The 25,770-nt window shown below is 39.3% G+C and overlaps 1 protein-coding gene across 1 annotated transcript; it reads left to right on the top strand.

Moving 5' to 3' along the window:
- The first annotated feature begins 2,543 nt into the window (after positions 1-2,543).
- On the top strand, positions 2,544-5,318 carry LOC101082144 (lithostathine-like). The gene is made up of 6 exons (XM_003984198.4): positions 2,544-2,599; positions 2,899-2,986; positions 3,563-3,681; positions 3,894-4,031; positions 4,631-4,757; positions 5,041-5,318. Exons 2-6 carry the CDS (start codon positions 2,908-2,910, stop codon positions 5,106-5,108), a joined length of 531 nt encoding a protein of 176 aa, XP_003984247.1. The 5' UTR covers positions 2,544-2,599; positions 2,899-2,907; the 3' UTR covers positions 5,109-5,318.
- Positions 5,319-25,770: the final 20,452 nt, after the last annotated feature.

The following is a 25,770-nucleotide window of genomic DNA, read 5'->3' as shown; positions in this document are numbered from 1 at the left end:
AATATCAATTACCTCATTGCTTTTTCTTGTTTTTATTTGTTTACATAGCTGTTAAATATTATTTATTTATAATACTTTAGTATTTCATTTGAATTTGTAAAATTTATTTTTAATGTGTAGAGTACATATGATTCTACATGAATATTGCTCTATATATGCTATTTGTAGTTTATGGTAATGATGAGAAAAATGCATACGTGTTATTATTGATAGTGAACATGTAAGTTAAACTATACCTGCTTATTTTTTTGAAGTTTATTTATTTTGAGAGAGACAGAGAGAATGCATAAGCTGGGGAGGGGCAGAGAGAGAGGGAAAGAGAGAATCTCAAGCATGCTCCACACTCAGCTCAGAGCCCAATGCGGGGCTCAATCTCATGATCGTCAGCTGAAATGAAGAGTTGGATACTCAGCCAACTGAGCCACCCAGGTGCCCCTATAACTTTTGTTTGGAAAATTTTAGACGTATGGAAAAAATTGAAAGAATATTATAATACCATTACACCTTACACTTAGATTTGGTAATTGTTACCATATTGTAATATATTTGCTTTATTTATCATTCCTTGACCTCTTCCCCACCCCACACACAGACATTTTCTTGAATAATTTGAAAATAAGTTGTGGATATCATGACATTTCACCTCTAAATACTTCACTATAAATATCAGAAGTATAAGGAAATCTACTGACTATAATACCATTATCACAAGAAAGAGAATTTAAAATTCTAGGATTATCAAATATCAGTCCATATTTACATTTCACAGTTGTCCCTGAAATGACTTACTTTATTAATCAAGATCCAATTAAAATTTACTCACTCAATCAGGTTGCTATATCTCTTTAGGTTCTTTTAATTTAAATTGGATTCTTTGTGGGGTGCCTAGGTGGCTCAGTCGGTTAGGCATCAGACTTTGGCTCAGGTCATGATCTCACGGTCTGTGAGTTTGAGCCCCGTGTTGGGCTCAGTGCTGACATCTCAGAGCCTGGAGCCTGCTTCTGATTGTGTGTCTCCCTCTCTCTCTGCCCCTCCCCAACTCATGCTCTGTCGCTCTCTGTGTCAGAAATAAGTAAACATTAAAAAAAATTTAATGGATTCTTTGCTCCATTACACTGAATTTTTCAGGAATTCAGGACCACAGTCCATTCCAGATTTGTTAATTGTCATTATTAACTTCTCCTCAAGTAATTCTTTTAACGTAGCAAGATTAATTTCCTAATCATCTTAACTATCATATTTTATGATATACTATTTTTATACTTTTAAACTTCAATTTCCACTGAGCTCTCACTGTTAGTCATAGGATTACATTTACATATTTTTGTATATGTTTGTAAAGTAATAATTTTTTCCCGTTTTAACAAAAGAATCTGTTGGCTATATTTCTTATTAGATCATTTGTGGGATCCACTGAGTTTGGATTCTGAGGAGATGAATCAATGGTGAACTTAACTGCATGACCTCATCACAAAGCTCTACCTTTGACATCTACACACAAGCTTGCCTATAAAAATATAGTATAAAAAAGGGTTTATAGAAACTCCCAGCCTAACTTTGTCTAGGACTGGCCAAAACACCCCTGAAACACATCATATGAGCCACATGTTTTTCACTGTGGCAAAATTGCAAACTCAGAAAGTAAACCTGTCTGAGGAACTTTTCTCAGTACCCCCACAGGAAGCTTGCCCCTCTCCCAGTAAGAATGTAACAGAAATAAATGTCTTTTAATCTAAAGCCAAAAGATAGCCTTGCAAGGGAGGTTGTTAGCAGCCCAGGGCAGTGAGCATCTTGATGCCACACCTCTAATTTACCAGCAATGTAGGACTATATCTATAATTTCAACCAATTCCTGCTCTGACCCTTCTTTAAGCCTCATGCTTTCTTCCTTTGGCTCTTCATCTTACTCTAGTCCTCCTTATGCTTTAATTTCCATTTCTTCTTAACCTATCACATAATGAGTAACCATCAGGTAAGCTCCATCGCTCAGAAGACTGGCAAGACAAGTTTAATCATCTCATTTTCCTTAATATCTTGGGTTACCTATTGAGTCATCAGATGATTCTGAATTTTCATTAAAATTCACCACCGTGTTTAAGAGGAAACCCTGAAATACGATCTGTCCTATTAGTTTCAGTTCCTTCTATGCCCTCACCTGTAATTCCCATACTCACCTCCACTTATCATGAAATTATAATTAGTTATATTAATTATATTATACAAAATAGAAAGAAATACATATGTATGCCAAAGAGAGTCCTTGAGATATCCACCAGAAGAACGACTCCATTTTCCAGTGCCACAATTTGTAACCAGTCCATAACAAGGAAGAGACAGGGAAAGACCAAATGTCACTTATTGTTGGGAAAAGTGCTGGCCTGCTAACTGGAAAGAGGCAGTATCTGTGGCAATTCCCAGGCTTTGCTGGGAAGAGACTCCTCCATGTGGTGGCAATTTCCTTGAACAAATAGAAGCCCCTCCCATGACCCCTGTCCCCTCCACATTCCTGTAATTCATTTGAGTGCCCCTCCTTCTAATTTTCTTATAAAAGCACAGTCTTCTCTGACATGACAAACCACTGCAAATCCCTGCAAGACAGGTGAGTGGAAGCTGACAGAAGATGAGACCATGGCAAGAGCTATACTGTACATATTTGGGGGAAGATACAGGAGGATCTCTGTCAGATACAGGAGCTCTGAGACTCAGCACAGGCAGGCTTGGGAGGTCTCATGGGGTAGGAGCATGTACAGATTTTCTAGTTCTTTCCAGAGCTATACAAGGGGATGGATGTCACTAAGATGAACTTATTCCAAGGGGACTAACAAAGGAAAGACAAGGATCTCTATATGTCCTCTCTCTGATCACACTTCTCTTAGTGAAATCTGATTGCTTCCTCAGGTCACAGACATGATGCGGCCTCACACGGACCTCCCCAGCGTGTCCTGGATGCTGTTCTCCTGCCTGATGTTGCTGTCTCAGGTCCAAGGTGAGATTTCTCTGCCTCTGACACTGGGTCCTTGGGAATGCTCAGGGCCAAGAGGAGAAGGAAGACTCTCGTGGTACTGGTGACATATATCCCCACACCATGAAATGGCCTGTGACTCGTCCATCACCACACCATCCTTCAGGGTAACCAGGGGTGGCAGGCATCACAGTGGTCCACTAGCACTGCAAGGAGGTCCACTAGCACTGCAAGGAGGTCCTTTGCTTCTTGTCAGTGCACTCTCATTTATGTTGGTAGGCAAAAGAGGAAAGTGTGAAGGGACAGAAATAAAATAAGGGGAAGGAAAATGAGGACCCAGGGCAAGAATGTGTATCCTAGAGCAGGGAAGGGTTGGACTGTGAATGGGAAAGATGAAAAGAAAGGAGAGGTTTCCTCATTTAGTGGGGCTGGTTCAAGAACAAGAAATCCTGAAAGTGTTGGCAGTGGTGAGAGGCAGTCAGGACTTTGGCATCACTTCCCCAAGCACCGACCCCATAGACGTTCCTCTAGGTCACCTCCCACCGTGATCCCCAGTCTCCTATTCACCTCTTCTCTCTCTTTTGTGTCCTTCCATCCTAGGTGAAGACTCGCCAAAGGAAGTGCCCACTCCACGGATCACGTGTCCCAAAGGCTCCAAGGCCTATGCCTCCCACTGCTATGCCTTGTTTATGACACCAAAATCCTGGATGAATGCAGATGTGAGTACTTGGATTTGCAGGTCGGGGTTTTAAGGGAAAGTACACTAGAGACCTGGCGGTGGGGGGTGGGGGGTTGCATTCCCCAGAGTTCCTTGGGGGTGACGGTGAGCATCCTCATCTTTTGCGCATATACCTCTTCTCCCCTACCTCTGCACTGCCCGTCTCCCAGTGATGTCTCAGGCCTCCCCAGAGTCTCCCCCTTCCCCACACAGATGGCCTGCCAGAAGAGACCCTCGGGACACCTTGTGTCTGTGCTCAGTGGGGCTGAGGCATCCTTTGTGGCCTCCCTAGTACAGAACAGTGCGAACACTTACTCAAACATCTGGATGGGGCTCCATGATCCCACAGAGGTATGAATACATCTTCTCTCTATAACCTCTCAAGCTGCTATTGCCACCCGAGCCCACTCTCTGTCCCCTGTGTCTGCCCAGTAAATGCCCTAGAGAGCCTTGGAGCTCAGAGATCCAGGAGGATATTAGGAGAAAAGGGAGGACCTTGTGGCCAGCTGAACAGCTGAGATCTGTGGAAGTCTCTTGCCTCTGCTGAAGTTAATCTGCTTCTTAATTTGCACGTGAGGCCATGTAATTCAGTTCTCTGAGCTTCACAGAGTCTACACATATTGTGCAGAGTGATTCTTAAATGAAGAGAGGATCCATTTTTGCTCTATGGAACAGACACTGTCTTTGAGGTTCAGAAGCTAATCACATATGCATCACTCGTTGCTGTTCAGTCAGTGAGAGGTTACTCTGAATGGGTCTATTGGTCTTTGTGATTATGGGCTTCAGGATTTGTCAATAAGAGCAAGGAGTTAGGAGGAGTCTCCCAGAGGAGAGCTTTGGCTCCCAGGCAGCACCTAGAGGAGCAGACCAAATTCCATGATGCTGGGGAGGGGTTCCTGCAAGGAGCCCTTTAATGGCCATTCAACCTCACTAGACTCCATCCTCTCTAGGGCTATGAGCCCAATGCAGGTGGATGGGAGTGGAGTAGCACGGATGTGCTGAATTACCTTGCCTGGGAGAGACACCCCTCCACTAACCCAAACCCCGGCTACTGTGGGAGTCTGTCAGCAAGCACAGGTAAGCAACAGAGGAGCTCCTTTCTGCCAGACCTCTCCATCCTCTTTTTCCCTATTTCTCAGTGTGACCGTCAGAGAATCCCCTTGAGCAAGAAAATGTAGGGTTGGTTTATCTTCTCCCACCCCTTCTCATCTCTCCTTTCTTTGAGTCCCATTCCCTTGGAGTAGGACATTGCTGAGGATGAGGGAGAGGCTGTGAATCCTACGCCAGAATCTGGGCTGCCTGTACCTTGGGTTCATGAGCTGCACCAGCCACATCTACCTGAGCTCCTCTGTCTCTCTAGGATATCTGAAATGGAGAGATTATAACTGCGGTGCGATGCTACCTTATATCTGCAAGTTCAAGGACTAGGTCTGGTGGGACGTCAGGAGCCTGAGTTTGCAGGCAGCTCATCATGGACACAGAACCAAGTATGACAACCCACCCTGGAAGGGGACAGCCTCCCATGCCTTCAAACTTGACCACCTCATTTGACCTTCCTTTCTCTTCAGCCTCATTTCAAACTTTTCTATAACTTGAGTTTCAACAGGGAGAATAAAAAATAAGAAATTTGGTCTGCAATTGCCTCTTTTGTGTGCTTTAGTCTCATAGAAAAACTCTGAAGTGGTTCAGGGAGGAGTCTTTGTAGATTTCTCCTTGCCCAATTTCACCCTTGTTCATAGATAAATAACTAAATATGCATCCGTAGCAGCACATTTGTGATAAGGTGTTTCAGCATTGCTCATGTAGGATTTGGGTTGTGCTCACTGCCCTCCCACACAGTCTCTTACTCACAAAGTACCCCCAGGCCAGGTCTCTGATAGTATGACACATCAGTCTAGAGGTTCATACAATGTTTAGAATAGTGTTCCTAAACTATCAGAGTGAAGGAAAATGAATAAGCTTCATCAATATCTGTAATATAGACTATGAACAAATAATTTTTAAAAATTAAATATATAAAACAATCAAAATGCAGACCTAATTTTTTTGTTAGTAGTTTTGACAGACATATAAGTGATCTGGCAAATTATTGTACAATTTACTGATAACTTTCAAATTCTATACTTCCTTGTCTTGGTCAGCTGGCACCGGTCCACTGAATTATGTGTTGCCCTGTCCTTAAAGGGCAAAAAAGGCACTACTAGGTCCTTTGGTTTTTGCCCTTAAAACATTCTGACCTCAGTCAGGACTGGAGTTGGGATGACTTTAACATCTGATATGGTTTTTAAAAATATTTTTTGAATAAAACGTTATGTTTATTTTGAAGAAATTCCCTCTAACTGAATAAGGCAAGACCGAGGTTTGTCAAGTATCTGTATATGTCAAGACCACAAATCTGCCTTCCATCTAACACCACCCCTCCATAGCTACATCTTTCTATTATATAAAAAAGTATATTTGGCTAGTACCTTAATCTGGAAAAGAAGTTGTCACACAAGAACCACTGGCAAAATTTTCTCTATGAGCAAAGAATTTTACAACATTGCTAGACAAAGTTATTGCTTCTCAGATAGATGAATGGACATGTGAATGGACAGTGTCATTTTTTTAAAAAAAATAATTATTTGGTAAATTTCTTTTGCTTTTCAAAGATAGACTGCTTTGAATAAATGCCCATTTAGCATTTTTTGGTGGAAACACTTTTTCATCATTTTAAATTAATTTATGATGTGAAACACCATGGGTCTTGATCTTCTGTCCTGGTTAAAGTTATAAAAAATGGGTTAGAAAATTTCACAGTGACAGTGCTTATGCCAATTCCTATTTTAGTTTGAGTTCCTCCTTTGGAGAGGAACTCTGGGGGCCAGATTATGTTCTTCCAGTTGGAGAATCCCATGGTACAAGATAGGACAATTGTAGTTGCAGGTAAGAAAAGATCCCATCATAATTTGGCTCAAAAAGTAAAGGTAAAGGTATATTAGATCACCTAACTGAAATATCTAAAAGTAAGGTAAACTTTGAGCTCAGTTCAGTCAGGGCTCAAGTGTCATTTTTCTGGAGCCTTCTTGTCATAAAATATCACTCTTAAATTTTTATCATACCTTCAGTTGTACCTTTTCAGTTATCTTTGCCAACTTACATTGTGAATGCTACTTTATACTTTCCTTTGCCCAAATAGTTATGTAAATTTGCTATGATTATTCTTAGCCTCTCTTGAACCCACTGGCACTTAAAGTTCAGATGACATGATTTTTCAAACCAAGGCTGGTGATGCTATATATTTTAGAGAGGTGAATAAGTCATCTGGTAAAGATATAATCAAAATACTGCCCTCTTATCAGAACAATGAAAAAAAAATGGAGAAGTAAGAGGACACTTGGAAAAATTTGTGATATTGTAACTTACTAAATCTTTTGAAAACTTTTCTCTCAAATCAGGTTTAGACTGGACACCAATGTTCTCCTAAGGATGTATTAAAAATTATAATTTTTACCTGGAACTCCAACAAGGCCACTTGGTATCCATATTCTAAGTCTATAAACCAAATGGCTTCTTAGTGATTCCTTAACAATGCAGGAAATTCATAACCAGTTCTTTGCTGCCAAATATTTTCCCAGAAATAAGTACTGTCTTAAAAAAATGAAATATCATTACAAACATTCATGAAGTATTTATTCCTATCTTCTAAAATAAAATTAAAAATAATATAAACATTCAACAAACAAAGTAAGTTTTAAAAATTGTAGTACAACTATTGAATTGAACATTAACCATTATAAATTATGCTGAAATGTTTCATGTTTGTTAAATTATAAAATGTGCATGTGGTAGGAGGAGGACAATAAATGTATAGTTTAAAACTTTTATATGTATGATATGACATACAATGTCTCTCTTTGCACCAGCAACATCTGTGACTTGTGTGCCTTTTGTTAACCATCAGGTTCTTTTCACGGAGTACATGATCCTGATCTTCTATCCACTGTGTTTGGAATGTAACAAGGTTTAACCCACTTGTAATTTTAGTAAACGAATTATATTGAGATTTGGGAATGCATATATAAAATTTTCTTATATAAGCTTTGGCTAAAAAATGTTGCACTGGGGTATATACACATTGTATAAGTGTTTAGAATTTGGTTAACTAACACCAAGAGGTATTCTCTTAAGAAAATATTAACCAGAAATGTTGTCTGCAGGACATGTCTGTAATAGCTTAGGTGCTACTGAGAATTTGTCATAGGGATGATAAAATTTTTCTAGTTGTATAATGCATTATGTGCATTCATTCTTCAATTCCATGCTTTTAAAAACTGTCAAATGCTCAGCATCTCTCACTGCCAACTTCATACAGACTCTTAAACTCATACAAATAATTTCTTTCTAAAAATCATTGGCTATCATAAGTGGAAGAACCCTCTTGTTTTATTGGGGAAGAAAAGAATATTCAAAGAAGAGTTGAAAGATAATTGTCCATGTGTCTCTCATGTTTTTTGCACTTGCTACAAGCAGAGACACTAACCATCCTTAGTTTGAGACTGTCTTCTCAAGAATGTCTGTTTGTTTAAAAACAAAAAGGCAGGGCCGCCTAGGTGACTCAGTCGGTTGAGTATCTGACTTGATTTCGACTCAGGTCATGATCTCGTGGTTAGTGGGATTGAGCCCCACATTGGCCTCTGAGCCGACAGCACGTAGCCTGCTTGGGATTCTCTCTCTCTCTCTCTCTCTCTCTCTCTCTCTCTCTCTCTCTCTGCCCCTCCCCTGCTCACACACACACACACACACACACACTCTCTCTCTCTCTCTCTCTCTCTCTCTCTCTCTCTCTCTCTTCCTCATAATAACCATTTTCAAAAATTTTTGAAAACAAACCAAAACAAAACCAAAAGGCAGGGTGCCTGGGTGGCTCAGTTGGTTAAGTGTCTGACTCTTGATTTTAGCTCAGGTCATGATCTCATGGGTTCATGAGTTCAAGCCTCTCATTAGGCTCTGTGCTGACAGTGTGGAGGCTCTTTTGGGATTCTGTCTCTCTCCTCTCTCTGCCCCTTCTGTGTTCTTTCTCTCTCTCTCTCTCTCAAAATAAGTGAATAAACCTAGAAATAAAAACAAACAAACAAAAAAGGCCAAAAGCACACTGCACACCTGTCAGAATGGCTAAATCAAAAACACAAGAAACAACAAGTGTTGGAGAGAATGTGGAGAAAAAAGAATCCTTGTGCACTGTTGGTGGGAATGTAAACTGATACGGCTACTGTGGAAGACAGTATGTAAGTTCCTCAAATGTGTAATTTAAGAAACAAAACAAATGAACAAAGAAAAAAAAATCAAATGTAGAGAATGAATTGGTGGTTACCAGAGGGGAGGTTGGTGGAGGAATGGGTGAACTAGGTGAAGGGGATTAAGAGTACACATCACGATGAGCACTGAGTAATGTACAGAACTGCTGAATCACTATGCTGTATACCTGAAACTAATATAACACTGTACATTGACTATGCTGGAATTAAAAAAAAAAAGTTGAGATATCATTTTCTTCCAAAGCAAAAGACAGGCTTGCTTTCAGTTTTGGAAAATAGAGATAGTGTTTCCATCCAGAGAAAAGAAAGAAAGGTATACTTACTATCCGATATAATAAAGATGTCTCCCCTTGAAATAAAGACTACATTTAAGCCCACTATGAAGATTCAGGTTTCCTAAGCTCCTATAGCATAATTATAAAAATAGTCCTCCCTTATAATATAACCCAGTGCATATATAGGCATCTGTGCCAGCCCCTCTATGTTCCCACACCTATGGGACTTGGGACTTGGGAGTGAGGGGGACCACACTGAGTGGGAGCTCATGCTGCTTAAGTAGTCAAGTCCTTTGCCTTTGGCCAATATCAATGAAACACAAAGTCCAACTTAGCTTGTAAGCAGGGCAATATTTCAGGGAAGTCATAGTTCTTGACCTGAAATTAAGTAACTTTTCTCTTGTAACACACTGAAAGAAACTTAACAAAAGAGTCTTGGGTCTCACTTAATTTCTACTGCTGTTTCCATTGCACGTTACTTTCAGAAAAATGCAGTTTCTTATTTTTTTGTTTTGTTTTGTTTTCTTGGTTTTTTACTTACACCTGTCAGCTGTGCTATCCTGGCCTTTTCCCTCCCCTCCTACCCTTCCCTCCATGTCCTACCATGAATTTTTCTCTTTCCCTGCCTTCATAGATCTTCAAGTGCTACTGACCCCATCCTGTCACAGTGTCTAGTCCTGCATGATTGCAAGGATAGTCCTGTCATTCTTCCCTTTAGCGCATTCTTTCCTTCTCCAAAGGAAAACTGAATCTTAGTCAAATACTCTTCTGAAATATTTGCTAATATCAAATATGATGAACTTCAAGAGGGTCATAGACTGAGGAATTTTGTAAGAAAACAAGTAGGAAGAAAGCCAACCAGAACTGAAGTTTGGGAGTTAGATTGTCCATGTTTTTATTATCCTATTCTCAGTAATACTTAATGGAAGGAATATTATAATCTTTTTAGTTTTTCTATGTTTCTAAAGCATCTTCACAACAATTTTAATGAAACGAATGATTAAATATTTGGAATTTGGGGGATGCCTGGGTGGGCTCAGTCAATTAAGTGTCCGACTCTTGATTTCAGCTCAGGTCATGCTCTCATAGTTCATGAGTTGGAGCCCCACTTCAGGCTTTGTGCTGATGGTGCAGAGCATGCTTGGGGTTCTCTCCCTCCCTCTCTCTCTCTGCCTTCCACTGTTCTCTCTTTCTCTCTCTCAATAAATAAACTTTAAAAATAAATAAGTATATAAATATTTGGAAATATTTGAACATTTGATTATAAAGTACCATACAAAGAGATTGTCTTATTGATATCACAAATTCCCCGCAAAGGCCACTGACATTCTAAATTGTCTTTCATAAAATCCTACCAGAACTTCAAATGTTTAGTGCTACTGGCACTCTAATCCTTGTCATGTTAAAAGGTAGACAATGCATTCATCCTTCGATGGACATTTGGGCTCTTTCCATACTTTGCCTATTATTGATAGTGTTGCTATAAACATTGGGGTGCATATGTCCCTTTGAAACAGCACACCTGTATCCCTTGGATACATACCTAGTAGTGCAATTGCTGGGTCATTGGGTAGTTCTATTTTTAGTTTTTTGAGGAACCTCCGTACTGTTTTCCAGAGTGGCTGCACCCAATGAATGGATAGAGAAGATGTGGTATATGTATAAAATGGAGTATTACTTGCAATCAAAAAGAATGAAATCTTGCCATTTGCAACTGTGTGGATGGAACTGGAGGGTATTATTCTAAATGAAATTAGTCAGTCAGAGAAAGACAAATATCATATGACTTCACTCATATGAGGACTTTAAGAGACAAAACAGATGAACATAAGGGAAGGGAAACAAAATAATAGAAAAACAGGGAGAGGGACAAAACAGAAGAGACTCATAAATATGGAGAACAAACTGAAGGTTACGGGAGGGCTTTGCGAGAGGGGATGGGCTAAATGGGTAAGGGGAACTAAGGAATCTACTCTTGAAATCATTGTTGCACTGTATGCTAATTTGTATGTAAATTAAAAACATAAAATTTTTAAAAAGGCAGACAATGACTCTGAATTTCATTAAATAACTGGTAGCTGTTCATATTCAAATGATAAAAATATATAAGAAACTAAACCCAGATCTCCTCAGCACTGCAATCCCACCTTGTCCTGATAACACTGAGTAGTGAAACAAATAAAATCAAGAGGTTTTTACTAAGGACAAAGAGAGAGTATAAAGGCACAGACCATGCTTTAATGTTAAAAGTGTAGTGCTGCTCAGGAAGGGCCTTCTTCAGCCAGCCAGTCTGTGAGACTCAAGGGTGGGGACACATGAAACGGATTCTGGAAGTGGCTGAGCTGAGTGGTAGAGGATCCAATCCTATCCAAGTCAATGAACCAAACAGTGGGAACAAAAATCATGCCAAGAACCATTAGCTTTTATTTGAGAATGCCTCACTGGATAAGCCTTCCAAGGAACATTGTAACTTGGGGCAAGAGGGTAGAATGTTTTACGGGGCTTTACCATGGGAAGGAAACTTGAAGTTCAGTTACTATAAAAAATAAAGGAACTGTTTGTGAGGATTAGCAGCCATAACTTGCGCAACCTAAATTTTCACTAAAGGAGAGGGGAGAAGAAATTAGGGGTTGATGTTCTTTAAAAATGGATGCTGGTTGGGAGAATGGCCACAGGCGTAAGTAGATGCAAAGTCAGAGAGGAAATTTCTCAGGTCTCATGTACTTCAGGTGCTTTCATATAAGAAACAGGGGAATTATTCCCATTATACAAGTTTGTATGAGGTCCATCTCAGGAAAGCAAGAATGGCAGAGAAGTCTGGCAGAATTCTAGTGACTCCCAATGATCCCTGTTCTTGTTATAATATCTCCTTTTCATCTGTGTTTAGAGGCTGTAGATATGCTATCAACCCCTGAGTTAAAGTCTTGGAGAGGCAATTAAGGTCACTAATCAGTTGACTGTGAATTAATAAAAATGGAGATTTCTGGGAGATTATTAAAGTGGGTTCTATCCAATACATAAACCATTTAAAAGCAGAATTCTCTGATTGGAAGCATAAGGAGAAGTCTTAGAAATTCAAAGCACCAAAAAGATTCATTGTGCCATTGCTGGCTTAGAAGCTAGAGGTGACCTCATGCCGAAAAATGGAGCTGAGAATGGCTCCTCAGCTGGCAGCCAGCAAGGAAGTAGAGACCTCAGTCCTATAACTGCAACAAAGTGAATTTTGCTAAAATAACCTAAATGAGAATGCGAGTTTGTTACACAGTAAAAGTGAACTAACATCCTAAGTTTCCAAGGGATGAAATATGTGAGGGGTAGGCTAGAATCCCTGTTGTGAGTCACAATCACCTTCTCTGAGAATCAAGGACCTTGTGCCTCCTAGATAATACTGAACAGATCTTAACCTATTTTCCAGTATTTCCTAAGCCTCTATCAGGCCTTGCTTAAGGAAAAATATTCTGAAAGAGAATTCTCTGATCTAATTAGCAAAATTCTGTAATTAGCATTCTGTAATTAGCAAAATAAGGAAAACACAGATGCTGAAAAGAACCAATAGAACGTTCTATCAGATGGCAGGATCTGAGGGCAAGCAAGCAGGGTCCCATCAGGAAGATACTTAGAAGATCCTGGGAGGCCTTGCTACAAAAGGCAGAGTGTGATCTTGATTATCTTAAAGGGTGCTCAGTAGAGGAAGAACAGCATGGGCTTTCCGGCTTACCTGTGAAATGGTAGAAGTTAAAATGAAAGAGTGGTTTGGTAAATACAGTGAGATATATCAGGGTGATGCAGGCAGAGGACTGGTCAGGAAACAGATGGCGGGAGAGAGCCAGCAAACAAGGACCCAGCAGGACTCCGCAGGTGGGCCGTATTCAGGGACAAAAGAAAGAACAATGTGATCTTTTTTAAATTTTTTTTTTAATCTTTATTTTTGAGAGAGAGCGAGCACGAGCACACGAGCAGGGGAGGGGCAGAGACAGAGAGGGAGACACAGAATCTGAAATAGGCTCCAGGCTCTGAGCTGTCAGCACAGAGCCCAAGTGGGGCTCAAACTGGCAGATATTGAGATCATGACCTGAGCCGAAGTCAGAGGATTAACGGACTGAGCCACCCAGGTGCCCCAAGAACAACATGATCTTAAAAAGAAGAGGAAAAAAGGCAGACTGGAAGAGAGAAGAGCTGAATTTTATCCACTTTTTCTTCCATGGTATAAAGTTGAATGAGTCAGTTACATGAATCTCAAAGTGCTTTCTCCACTGTCCCAAGCAGGGTCACTAGTATCTTATCTCTCTGCCTCCCTTGTTCCTGTGTTCCTCAGATTATCCTATTACAGACTCACACACTCTCTGCCTGTCTCCTCATACTATCCCCCAAATCCAGCCGTCACTGTTCCTGGAAGGACTCTGTTCCTTCCTGGGCTGTTCAGGGCCATGGGAACTGGGCATCTGGTTGCTGCTGGGGAAGGGCAAAGCCTCCTTCAACTTGTACAGTCTGCCAACCTGCTTACTGGAAGGGCAACCACACCTCATCTGTGACAATTCCCAGGGTGTACCAGGAAGAGGCTATTCCTGATGCCACAATTTCCTTATGTCAGTGTCCTCTGTAGGGCCTCTGAGCTTCTACCCTTGCCTTCCCCCTTGCAACTCAAATTCAAAGTTATACAGAAGAGGAATCTAGAGGCAAAGAGCTGCTTCTGGATTTAAGGAATATACAAATTTTCTGGAGACCCCATACAGAAATTAACTAAATAAAATAGCTGGTAGCTTGATAGAATATGACTTTATAACTATTCAAGGATCTGAGATTTAGAGGAGGGAGAGATCATGGACACTTTTCTGTAATAGCCAGTTCTTTCCCTAAAGTTTTTGTGTCCTTTTATTTATTTTTTTTTAATTTTTTTTTTCAACATTTATTTATTTTTGGGACAGAGAGAGACAGAGCATGAACGGGGGAGGGGCAGAGAGAGAGGGAGACACAGAATCGGAAACAGGCTCCAGGCTCTGAGCCATCAGCCCAGAGCCTGACGCGGGGCTCGAACTCACGGACCGCGAGATCGTGACCTGGCTGAAGTCGGACGCTTAACCGACTGCGCCACCCAGGCGCCCCTTGTGTCCTTTTATTTCCTTGGACACAAACTGAGCTATGAGAGAAGGAGAGGTGGAGGGTCTGACTTATTCTCTGTCCCTCCTAGTCTCCATCCTAATTTCAATTTATCTGACCCCATGCGTTTGTGACCATGGGTGGGCCTCGCTTATACCTATGTTGAGATGAGGAAGAACAATACACCCCTACGAAACACACATACACATTTGTGATGCTGCTGTATGTGAAAGACAAATTATGAGTGAAAGTAATTGGTTGCTTTCCATCAATAGATGTATGGATAAAAAAGATGTGGTATATATATGAAATGCAGTATTATGCATCCCTTCTAACAGAGCTGTATGAGATCTTCCCATATGTGACAACATAGATGGGCCTAGAGGGTACTATGCCAAATGAAATACATCAGACAAAATAGACAAATCCATATGATTTCATTTATATGTGGAATCTAAAAAACAAAACACATGAACAAACAAACATACAAAATGCAGAAACAAACCCATAAATACAGAGAACAAGCTGATGGTTGCCCAAGGGAAGGGAGATAGGGGGATGAACAAAATGGGTAAAGGAGAGTAGGAGATACAGGATTCCAGTTATGGAATGCATTAGTCATGGGGATGAAAGGTACAGCATAGGGAACATTAGTGATACTGTAAGAGCATTGTATGATGACAGATGGAAGCTATACTTGTGGTGAGCATAGCATAACATATAGACTTGTGGAATCACTAAGTTGTACACCTGAAATTAACACTGTATGTCAACTATACTTCAATAAAAATAGTATTGGGTGCTTGTTGTCTTCCGTTTATTTACTTTTTGAGCTCTTCTTGTGGGGTCTTTATGACTATGGCCATGATCAATGATGGGTAGTAAATTATTGAAGTCAATCAAGCCTCAGAGAGCTGGATGTATTGATTATAAAGACACTAAAGAGATCAGCAAGCTTTGTATCTATTAAAAAAAATGATCCAGGGGAGGAGCCAAGATAGCAAACTGCATGGAAGCTTTTTGTGTGTCTCACGTCCATGAAATACAGCCAGACCAACACTAAACCATCCAACACACCTAGAAAACTGATTGGGGGATTAACACAACAATCTGCACAACCTGAACCACAGAATTCAGTGGGTACACGGCACAGAGAGCTGAACTTGGGGAGCGAGAAGCCGTGAAAGGTAGGGAACCACTTATGCGGGCGGAGAGAGGAAGGAGACTGGGGAGAGGGGGAGAATATGGGAAAAGCACCCTTCCCCAAAAGCAGCTGGAGATAAAGTGGAAAATTGGAAACAGCCACAGGGACTAAACTAAAAAGGGAGAAAGGAGAAAGGAGAGGGTTTAAATTCCATTAAGACTGTAAACAAGGGGAGCTCAAAGGCTGCAACTCTGCAGCTCGATACCTGATGGTGCTCTAGTGGGAAGGGAGAATCCCCAGGAACAGAGTGGGGTCTGGGAGGTTCTCAGGCCACACAGGAAAAAGCGGTTCCACTGCTGGAAGGACATTTGGTAGAGACTGTTAAAGCCACCTGGTCCCAGCAGACCCCAGAGAGTGGCCACATCGGCTGGTGCTGGAACAAGGTCATTAAGGGTGAAGCCTGGTGCCAGATGTGTGTTGTGATTTTCCATAATCCCTGAAACACTGATGCTACACTACCTCACGAACATTTTCTGGGGCGGGCTGGCACCTGGCCGCAGTCTCAGCAACAACAGGGTCCAGTGGGCATTCCTGGGAGCAGCCGACATTCAGCCATTGCTCATTCGGTCATTGTTCAGTGACACCCTCCTGCAGAGGGGCAGAACAGGTCAAAGATGCAGTCCTTCGGAAGTAAGTGGCTGGGGAAAACAGCCGCATCTGAGACAAAACTTGGGAGAGAGGTACTGCCTGGGCCTGGTCACGGAGAGTGAAAAAGCAGGCAGTGGATGAGAGCTGAAGAAAGAGGACAGGTACGCAATTACTGATCCGGAGAACAGACTGGGTAGCTGGGTGGCGCCATTTTCACCACTCCCGCGCATGCACATACGCACCTACGAGCTCTGCAACAATCCACCCCCGTAGGCTAGCAGCGCCATCTAGTGGAGAGCGGAGATATTACACTGAGCCCCGCCCAACGGGGCCAACGTTGCTTTTCAAGAAAACAAGTCTCACCGCCAGCTTAATTTATGGACTATAAAGAGCTACACAGACTGACTTCTAGGGGAAACCAAAGCAACTTCAGTCCTACTTCAATCTGTCAACAGGTTCATCTATTCAATTTGCTTTCTTTTTTTTCTTTTTTCTTTTTCTCTTTTATAATTCTTTTCTTTTTCTTGAATACAGAAAGAAAAAAATTCATTTCATTTTCATTTTTTATTAAAAATATCTTTAATTATTATTACTCTATTTTTTACTTTTGTGTAATTTTTTTCAAATTCTACTTTACTTCCATCATTTTATTTTAGTCTACTTCAGTGTATTCACCTTTTCAAATTTTCAAACAATTTCCTTTTTTTCCTTCTTTTTCTTTTTTTCTCTTTTTCGTTTCTTTTCCTTGAATGCAGAAAGAGGAAAACTTCATTTTTACTTTCAGTTTCTTTAAAAAATTTTTTTTAAGTTTATTTATTTTTGATACTGAGAGAGACAGAGCATGAACGGGGGAGGGTCAGAGAGAGAAGGAGACACAGAATCTGAAACAGGCTCCAGGCTCTGAGCTGTCAGCACAGAGCCCGATGTGGGGCTCAAACTCACAAACCATGAGATCATGACCTGAGCCGAAGTCAGACACTCAACTGACTGAGCCACCCAGGCACCCCAACTTTCAATTTCTATTAAAAATATTCTTATTTAATTTTCATTACTATATTTTTTGCTTTTATGTAAATTTTTTCAAATTCTATTTTACTTCCATCATTTTATTTTAGTCTACTACAGTATATTCACATTCTCAAATTTTCAAATGATTTCTTTTTTTCTTTTTTTAATCTTTTTTCTCTTTTTTGTTTCTTTTCTTTTCTCTTAAATACAGAAAATGAAAAAAATTTGTATTTATTTTTAATTTTTTATTAAAAATATTTTTCTTTAATTTTTTTCTACTATATTCTTTCTTTTTGTGTATATTTTTCCAAATTCTATTTTACCCACATCATCTCATTTTAGTCTACTTCAGTGTATTCATTTTGTCAAATTCTCAAATGATTTCTTTTTTTTCTCCTGCCCCCCCCCTTTTTTTTCTCTAATCTGTCAAACCACTTTCAACACCCAGACCAAAACACACCTACGATCTAGCATCATCTATTTGATGTGTGTGTGTGTTTTTAATTTTTAATTTTAATATTTTTTAATTTCATTTTTTAATTTCAATTTTTCTACCTCATTAATTCCTTTTCTCCCTTCAAAATGACAAAACAAAGGAATTCACCCCAAAAGAAAGAGCACAAAGGAATGACAGCCAGGGATTTAACCAACACAGATAAAAGCAAGATGTCTGAACCAGGAATTAGAATCATGATAATAAGAATACTAGCTGGAGTCAAAAGTAGATTAGAATCCCTTTTTGCAGAGATAAAAGAAGTAAAAAATAGCCAGAGTGAAATTAAAAATGTTGTAACTGAGCTACAATCACAGATGGATGCAGTTGCAACAAGGATGGACTAGGCAGAACAGAGACTCAGCAATAGAGAGGACAAACTTATAGAGAATAATGAAACAGAAAAAAAGAGGGAGATTAAGGCAAAAAAAGCACAATTTAATAATTAGAGAAATCAGTGACTCATTAAAAAGGAACAACATCAGAATCATAGGGGTCCCAGAAGAGGAAGAGAGAGAAATAGGGGTAAAAGGGTTATGTGAGCAAATCATAATGGAAAACTTTCCTAGCCTGGGGAAAAGACACAGACATCAAAATCCAGGAAGCACAGAGGACCCCCATTAGATTCAACAAAAACCAACCATCACAAGGCATATCATAGTCAAATTCACAAAATATTCAGGCAAGGAGAGAATCATGAAAGCAGCAAGGGAAAAAAAGTCTTTAACCTACACGGGAAGACAGATCAGGTTTGCAGCAGACCTATCCACAGAAACTTGGCAGGCCAGAAAGGAGTGGCAAGATATATTCAGTGTGTTGAATCAGAAAAATATGCAGCCAAGAATTCTTTACCCAGCAAGGCTGTCATTCAAATAGAAGGAGAGATAAAAAGTTTCCCAAACAAAAATTAAAGGATTTTATGACCACTAAACCAGCCCTGCAAGAAATTTTAAGGGGGACTCTCTGAGGAGAGAAAAGATGAATATATATAAATATTCTACAAGCACCATAATGGCAATAAATTCATATCTTTCAGTACTCACTCTAAACATCAATGGGCTCAATTCTCCAATCAAAAGACATAGGGTAACAGAATGGATAAGAAAACAAGGTCCATCTATATGCTGTTTACAAGAGACCCACTTGAGACCTAAAGACACCTTCAGATTGAAAATAAGGGGATGGAGAACCATCTATCATGCTAATGGTCAACAAAAGAAAGCCGGAGTAGCCTTTAAAATAATCTAGACTTTAAAATAAAGACTGTATCAGACAATCTAGACTTTAAAATAAAGACTGTATCAAGAGATGAAGAAGGGCATTATATAATAATCAAGGGGTCTATCCACCAAGAAGACCTAACAATTGTAAACATTTATGTGCCAAATGTGAAAGCACCCAAATACATAAATCAATTAATCACAAACATGAAGAAACTCATCAATAGTAATACCATAATAGTAGGAGACTTCAACACCCCACTCACAACAATGGACAGATCATCTAATCAAAAAATCAACAAGAAAACAATGGCTTTGAATGACACACTGGACTGGACAGCCTTAACAGATATATTCAGAACATTTCATCCTAAAGGAGCAGAATATACATTCTTCTCCAGTGCACATGGAACGTTCTCCAGAATAGACCAAATACTGGGACACAAATCAGCCCTAAGTAAGTACAAAAAGATCAAGATCATACCATGCATATCAAACCACAACGTATGAAATTCTAAATCAACCACAAGATGAAATTTGGAAAGGTAACACATACTTGAAGACTAAAGAACATCCTACTAAAGAATGAACGGGCTAACCAAGAGGTTAAAGAGGAAATTAAAAAGTACATGGAAGCCAATGAAAATGATAACATCATAGCCCAAAACCTCTGGGACGCAGCAAAAGTGGTCATAAGAGGAAAGGATATAGCAATCCAGGCCTTCCTAAAGAAGGAAGAAAGGTCTCAGATACGCAACCTAAACTTACACCTCAAAGAGCTGGAAAAAGAACAGCAAATAAAACCCAAAACCAGCAGAAGACAGGAAATAATAAAGATTAGAGCAGAAATTAATGCTATCGAAACCAAATAAATAAATAAATAAATAAATAAATAAATAAACAAACCAGTAGAACAGATCAATGAAACCAGAAGCTGGTCCTTTGAAAGAATGAACAAAATTGATAAACCACTAGCCAGTTTTATCAAGAAAAAGGAAAGGACCCAAATAAATAAAATCAGGAATGAAAGAGGAGAGATCACAACCAACACAGCAGAAATAAAAAAAATAATAAGAGAATATTATGAACAATTATATGCCAATAAAATGGGCATTCTGGAAGAAATGGTCAAATTCCTAGAAACATATAAACTACCAAAACTGAAACAGAAAGAAATAGAAAATTTGAACATTCCCATAACCATTAAGGAAATCAAAATAGTAATCAAAAAATCTGCCAAAAAACAAGAGTCCAGGGCCAGATGGCATTTCAGGGGAATTCTACCAAACATTTAAGGAAGAGTTAACACTTATTCTCTTGAAGCTGTTCCAAAAAATAGAACCAGAAGGAAAACTTCTAAACTCTTTCTATGAAGCCAGCATTACCTTGATTCCAAAACCAGATGGAGACCACACTAAAAAGGAGAACTATAGATCAATGTCCCTGATGAACATGGATGTAAAAGTCCTCAACAAGATATGAGCCAACCAGATCCAACAATACATTAAAAAAATTATTCACCACGACCAAGCAGGATTTACACCTGGGATACAGGGCTGATTCAATATCCACAAAACAATTAATGTGAGTCATCACATCAATAAAAGAAAGGACAAGAACCATATTATCCTTTCAAAAGATACAGAGAAAGCATTTGACAAAATACAGCATCCTTTCTTGATAAAAACCCTCAAGAAAGTAGGGATAGAAGGATCATACCTCAAGATCATAAAAGCCATATATGAACGATCCCACACTAATATCATCCTCATGCTGCTCATCCTCAGCAGGCAAAAACCTCTTTGATCTTGGCCGCAAAAACTTCTTACTCAACACGTCTCCAGAGGCAAGAGAAACAAAAGCAAAAACAAAAACTGAGAGCTTTCCCCTAAGGTCAGGAACAAGACAGGGATGTCCACTCACGCCACTGTTATTCAACATAGGATTGGAAGTCTTAGCCTATGCAATCAGACAACACAAAGAAATAAAAGGCATCCAAATCAGCCAGGAGGAGGTCAAACTTTCCCTCTTCGCAGATGACATGATACTCTATATGGAAAACCCAGAAGATTCCACCAAAAAACTGCTAGAATTGATTCAGGAATTCAGTAAAGTTGCAGGATATAAAATCAGTGCACAGAAATCGGTTGCATTCCTATACACCAACAATGAAGTGACAGAAAGAGAAATCAAGGAATCAATCCCATTTACAGTTGCACAGAAAACCATAAAATACCTAGGAATAAATCTAACCAATGAGGTGAAAAACCTATACACTGAAAACTATAGAAAGCTTATGAAAGAAATAGAAGAAGACACAAAAAAATGCAAAAAGATTCCATACTCCTGGATAGGAAGAACAAATATTGTTAAAATGTCAATACTACCCAAAGAAATCTACATATTCAATGCAATGCCTATCAAAATAACACCAGCATTCTTCACAGAGCTAGAACAAATAATCCTAAAATTTGTATGGAATCAGAAAAGACCCCGAATAATCAAAGCAATCTTGAAAAAGAAAACCAAAGCAGAAGGCATCACCATCCTGGACTTCAAGCTATACTACAAAGCTGTGATCATCAAGACAGTATGGTACTGGCACAGACACTTAGATCAATGGAACAGAATAAAGAACCCAGAAATGGACCCACAAACATATGACCAACTAATCTTTGACAAAGCAGGAAATAATATCCAAGGGAATAAAGACAGTCTCTTCAGCAAGTGGTGCTGGGAAAACTGGACAGCAACATGCCAAAGAATGAACCTGGACCACTTTCTTACACCATACACAAAGATAAACTCAAAATGGATGAAAGACCTCAAAGTAAGACAGGAAGCCATCAAAATCCTTGAAGAGAAAGCAGACAAAAACCTCTTTGATCTTGGCTGCAGAAACTTCTTACTCAACACGTCTCTGAAGGCAAGGGAATCAAAAGCAAAAATGAACTACTGGGACCTCATCAAAATAAAAAGCTTCTGCACAGCGAAGGAAAACAATCAGCAAAACTAAAAGGCAACCGACAGAATGGGAGAAGATATTTGCAAATGACATATCAGATAAAGGGTTAGTATCCAAAATCCACAAAGAACTTACCAAACTCAACACCCAAAAAACAAATAATCCAGTGAAGAAATGGGTGAAAGACATGAATAGATACTTTTCCAAGGAAGACATCCAGATGGCCAACCAACACATGAAAAAATGCTCAACATCCTCATCATCAGGGAAATACAAATCAAAACCACAATGAGATACCACCTTACACCTGTCAGAATGGCTAACATTAACAACTCAAGCAAAAACAGATGTTGGCGAGGATGCAGAGAAAGAGGATCTCTCTTGCATTGTTGGCAATACAAGCTGGTGCAGCCATTCTTGAAATCAGTATACAGATTCTTCAAAAAACTAAAAATAGAACTACCCTATTACCCAGCAATTGCACTACTAGACATTTATCCACAGGATACAGGTGTGCTGTTTTGAAGGGACACATGCTTCCCCATGTTTATAGCAGCACTATCAACAATAGCCAAAGTATGGAAAGAGCCCAAATGTCCATCGATGGATGAATGGATAAAGAAGATGTGGTATATATATACAATGGAGTATTACTTGGCAATCAAAAAAAATGAAATCTTGCCATTTGCAACTACATGGATGAAACTGGAGGATATTATGCTAAGTGAAATTAGTCAGTCAGAGAAAGACAAAAATCATATGACTTCACTCATATGAGGACTTTAAGAGACAAAACAGATGAAGATAAGGGAAGGGAAACAAAAATAATATAAAAACAGGGAGGGGGACAAAACAGAAGAGACTCATAAATATGGATAAAAACTGAGGGTTGCTGGAGGGGTTGTGGGAGGGGAGATGGGCTAAATGGGTAAGGGGCGTTAAGGAATCTACTCCTGAAATCATTGTTTCACTATATGCTAACTGATTTGGATATAAATTTTAAAAAATAAAAAATAAAATTTAAAAAAATGATCCAGAAGTAGAACATCTTGAGTTCAAATGAATCCAGCTGTAATACTTAGTAGCTATTTGATCTTAAGTTCCTTAGCCTCTGATCTTTAGTTCCTTCATCTTTTAAATCATTCAATAACAGCACCTATATTATCAGACTGTTATGGAGATTAAATAGGTTGCTATTTGAAAAGAAGTTAGGATGCTACCTGGCACACAGAACATGCAATGAAAGTGTATGTTAAATACATTTTTTAATATTTATTTTTATTTATTTTGAGAGAGAGAGAAAGCATGTATGTCAGAGTGGGGTAAGGGTAGAGAGAGAGGGAAAGAGAGAATCCCAGGCAGGCTCCATTCTGTCAGCACAGAGCCTGACACAGGGCTCAATCTCACAAAATGAGAGATCATGACCTGAGCTGAAATCAAGAGTTGGACACTTGGGCACTTGGGGTGCCTGGATGGCTCAGTCAGTTAAGTGTCCAACTTTGGCTCAGGTCATGATTTCACAGTTTGTGTGCTCGTGTCCCGCATCGGGCTCTGTGCTGTCCACTCAGAGTGTGGAGCCCACTTCAGACTCTCTGTCTCCCTCTCTCTTTTTTGCCCCTCCCCCGCTTGTTCTTGCTCTCTCAAAAATAAATAATTTTTTAAAAGAGTTGAATGCTCAACTGACTGAGCCACCCAAGGCACTCCTATGTTAAATAATTTTTTTTAAGTTAGAGTGCTAGGAAGAATAAAAACAAAAACAAACCCAAAAAACAAAAACAAAGTATGTATTAAATCATTTAGAGTTTTCTTTTTAAGTACAAAGTTAAGTTATAAATAGGTTTCCTTATACCTGCAGAATACAAGCAGAAAGAACCAATAGGAAGATCTCAGTCCATCCTGTACTTCCTTTGCCCCTTTTCTCCGCAGTCTAATGTGTGGTAGACAGACTCTTATCCACGTGACTTCCAAGGATTAAAGCAAGAGGGAGATAATATCTCTATAAAAGTACTTAGTACAAGGGTAGAAAGTAGTACACAGCTACTGGAAGAGGCTAATAGCACCACGTGTCAGTCATAGCCTTGAAGTGTCCTAAGCCTTATTGGAGACTTACTAAGAATTACTCCACTTGGAGACACATTAACACTAGATGTCCAGGTACTGCTTTCCAGCTGTCAGAAGACTTCCAGAGGACATATGATGGGGAAGACCTGAAATGAGCTCCTGTGAACCTTGTAAAGTGAGGTCAGGGGGCAGAACTTTGCGGCTTGTGAGGATAAGAAGATGATATTGAAGGAGTGGGAAATAAGGCCTCCCTGAAAACAGCATTGCTCTGGACATAGCAAAAGTCCTTGATTTTTACCACTTTGCATGAGGAATTTGGCCAGCCATTTATGTAAACAATAAGGACAACTATCTCAATATGCATGCAGCTATTGGGGGCAATAAAGATTTTGATGAAAGAACTATGTCAGTAATTATTTGTTTTAAATCTCCCTTTTAAAATCTTGCAGCTGTTCCCTCTCTAGATCATGCTAGCTACAACAGATTTTTATCATGCATTGTAAAGTATTAGGTCTTTTGTACCTAGAAACTCACTGCTCGTTTGAAGTCTTCTCGAAGGAATGGAAAGTCTCACTTTGAAAAGAAATATGCCACAAAGTACTGTTTGTTTTAATTTTTAAACAATTAATTCCTTTGTTCATTTTTAGCAAGAGAAACCTATCATAGTACAAAGCGTACTGGATTCTTCTTACTTGCACTAACTCCCTTCTTGTGTGAAAAAAGGTTATTTTTCCTTGTCTCTAAGCTCTTTAAAAAGTATAACTGGGGCGCCTGGGTGGCGCAGTCGGTTAAGCGTCCGACTTCAGCCAGGTCACGATCTCATGGTCCGTGAGTTCGAGCCCCGCGTCAGGCTCTGGGCTGATGGCTCAGAGCCTGGAGCCTGTTTCCGATTCTGTGTCTCCCTCTCTCTCTGCCCCTCGCCCGTTCATGCTCTGTCTCTCTCTCTGTCCCAAAAATAAGTAAACATTGAAAAAAAAAAAGTATAACTATTTTCAATAAATGGAGACTAATTAAACAAATACCAGTCAGAATAAAATGTCTCCTTTGTTTAAAATCCTCAATCTTTATAAAAAGAAAAAGAAACCTCATTGTAAATTCTCCAGGCAAATGCCACAATAAATTTTTCTGTATATTCTTCTACTTTGGGGTTTTTTTTTTATTTTTTAAACTACATGTCAATTAATCAATAAATAATATGTAGCATGAAAATATGTCTGTATATTTATAATATAAAAACTTTATCAAGTAGTAACTTCTTACAAATGACTTCTTTTTCATTCAATGTTATGTCAAAATTTAGCTTATTTGACTGAACTTTTGTTTAGTACTCCATTATATCTTATTTATCCATTTGTCTCGATATACCCATCCTTCTTTGAATGGACATTTAATGGATCCCCCAAAACTTGCATTCTGTATTGGCTTATATTCCCTAGATTTCATGCATATATTCCTTGGTGATTCCTGTAAGTATTCAATTTCAGTGCCTCATCTCAGAGGCAATGAATTCACACTAACAGCTCTGATGAACCTAGAAACCCAGGCTCATATCCAACTACACTGTGTTTCCTCAGGCATCAGCTCTCTAGAATTCCTGCTAGATACTTTGAAAACATCTGTATCATGCTATTATGCTCAAACTCAGTGGCCATCTTTAAATTTATGGAACTAACTCTTGCTTCCTAAAGTGGGTCCTGAGAGGTTACTGAGCTGGAAAAGAAATGGAGGAACCACCTAAAGCCACCAGAAATTATTCTTAGTCATTTGGATTTGCACCCCCCCCCCCCCCCCACAATTACTATCCATGCCTAATACCAAAGAAAGGACTCCATAGTTACAGAGAGTAGAAGGAAATCTATCAATGTACTATTGGAAGAAGAAA

The sequence above is a fragment of the Felis catus genome, chromosome A3 (genome assembly GCF_018350175.1).
Source record: "Felis catus isolate Fca126 chromosome A3, F.catus_Fca126_mat1.0, whole genome shotgun sequence".
Lineage (NCBI taxonomy): Eukaryota > Metazoa > Chordata > Mammalia > Carnivora > Felidae > Felis > Felis catus.
This window is presented reverse-complemented; position numbering and strand designations above follow the sequence as displayed.

Excerpts from the sequence above, each read along its gene's own strand:
- LOC101082144 (XM_003984198.4), top strand. The coding sequence starts at position 2,908 with ATGATGCGGCCTCACACGGACCTCCCCAGCGTGTCCTGGATGCTGTTC. Across the intron at positions 3,682-3,893 it reads AATCCTGGATGAATGCAGAT|ATGGCCTGCCAGAAGAGACC; the intron begins GTGAGTACTTGG and ends TTCCCCACACAG. Across the intron at positions 4,758-5,040 it reads GAGTCTGTCAGCAAGCACAG|GATATCTGAAATGGAGAGAT; the intron begins GTAAGCAACAGA and ends CTGTCTCTCTAG.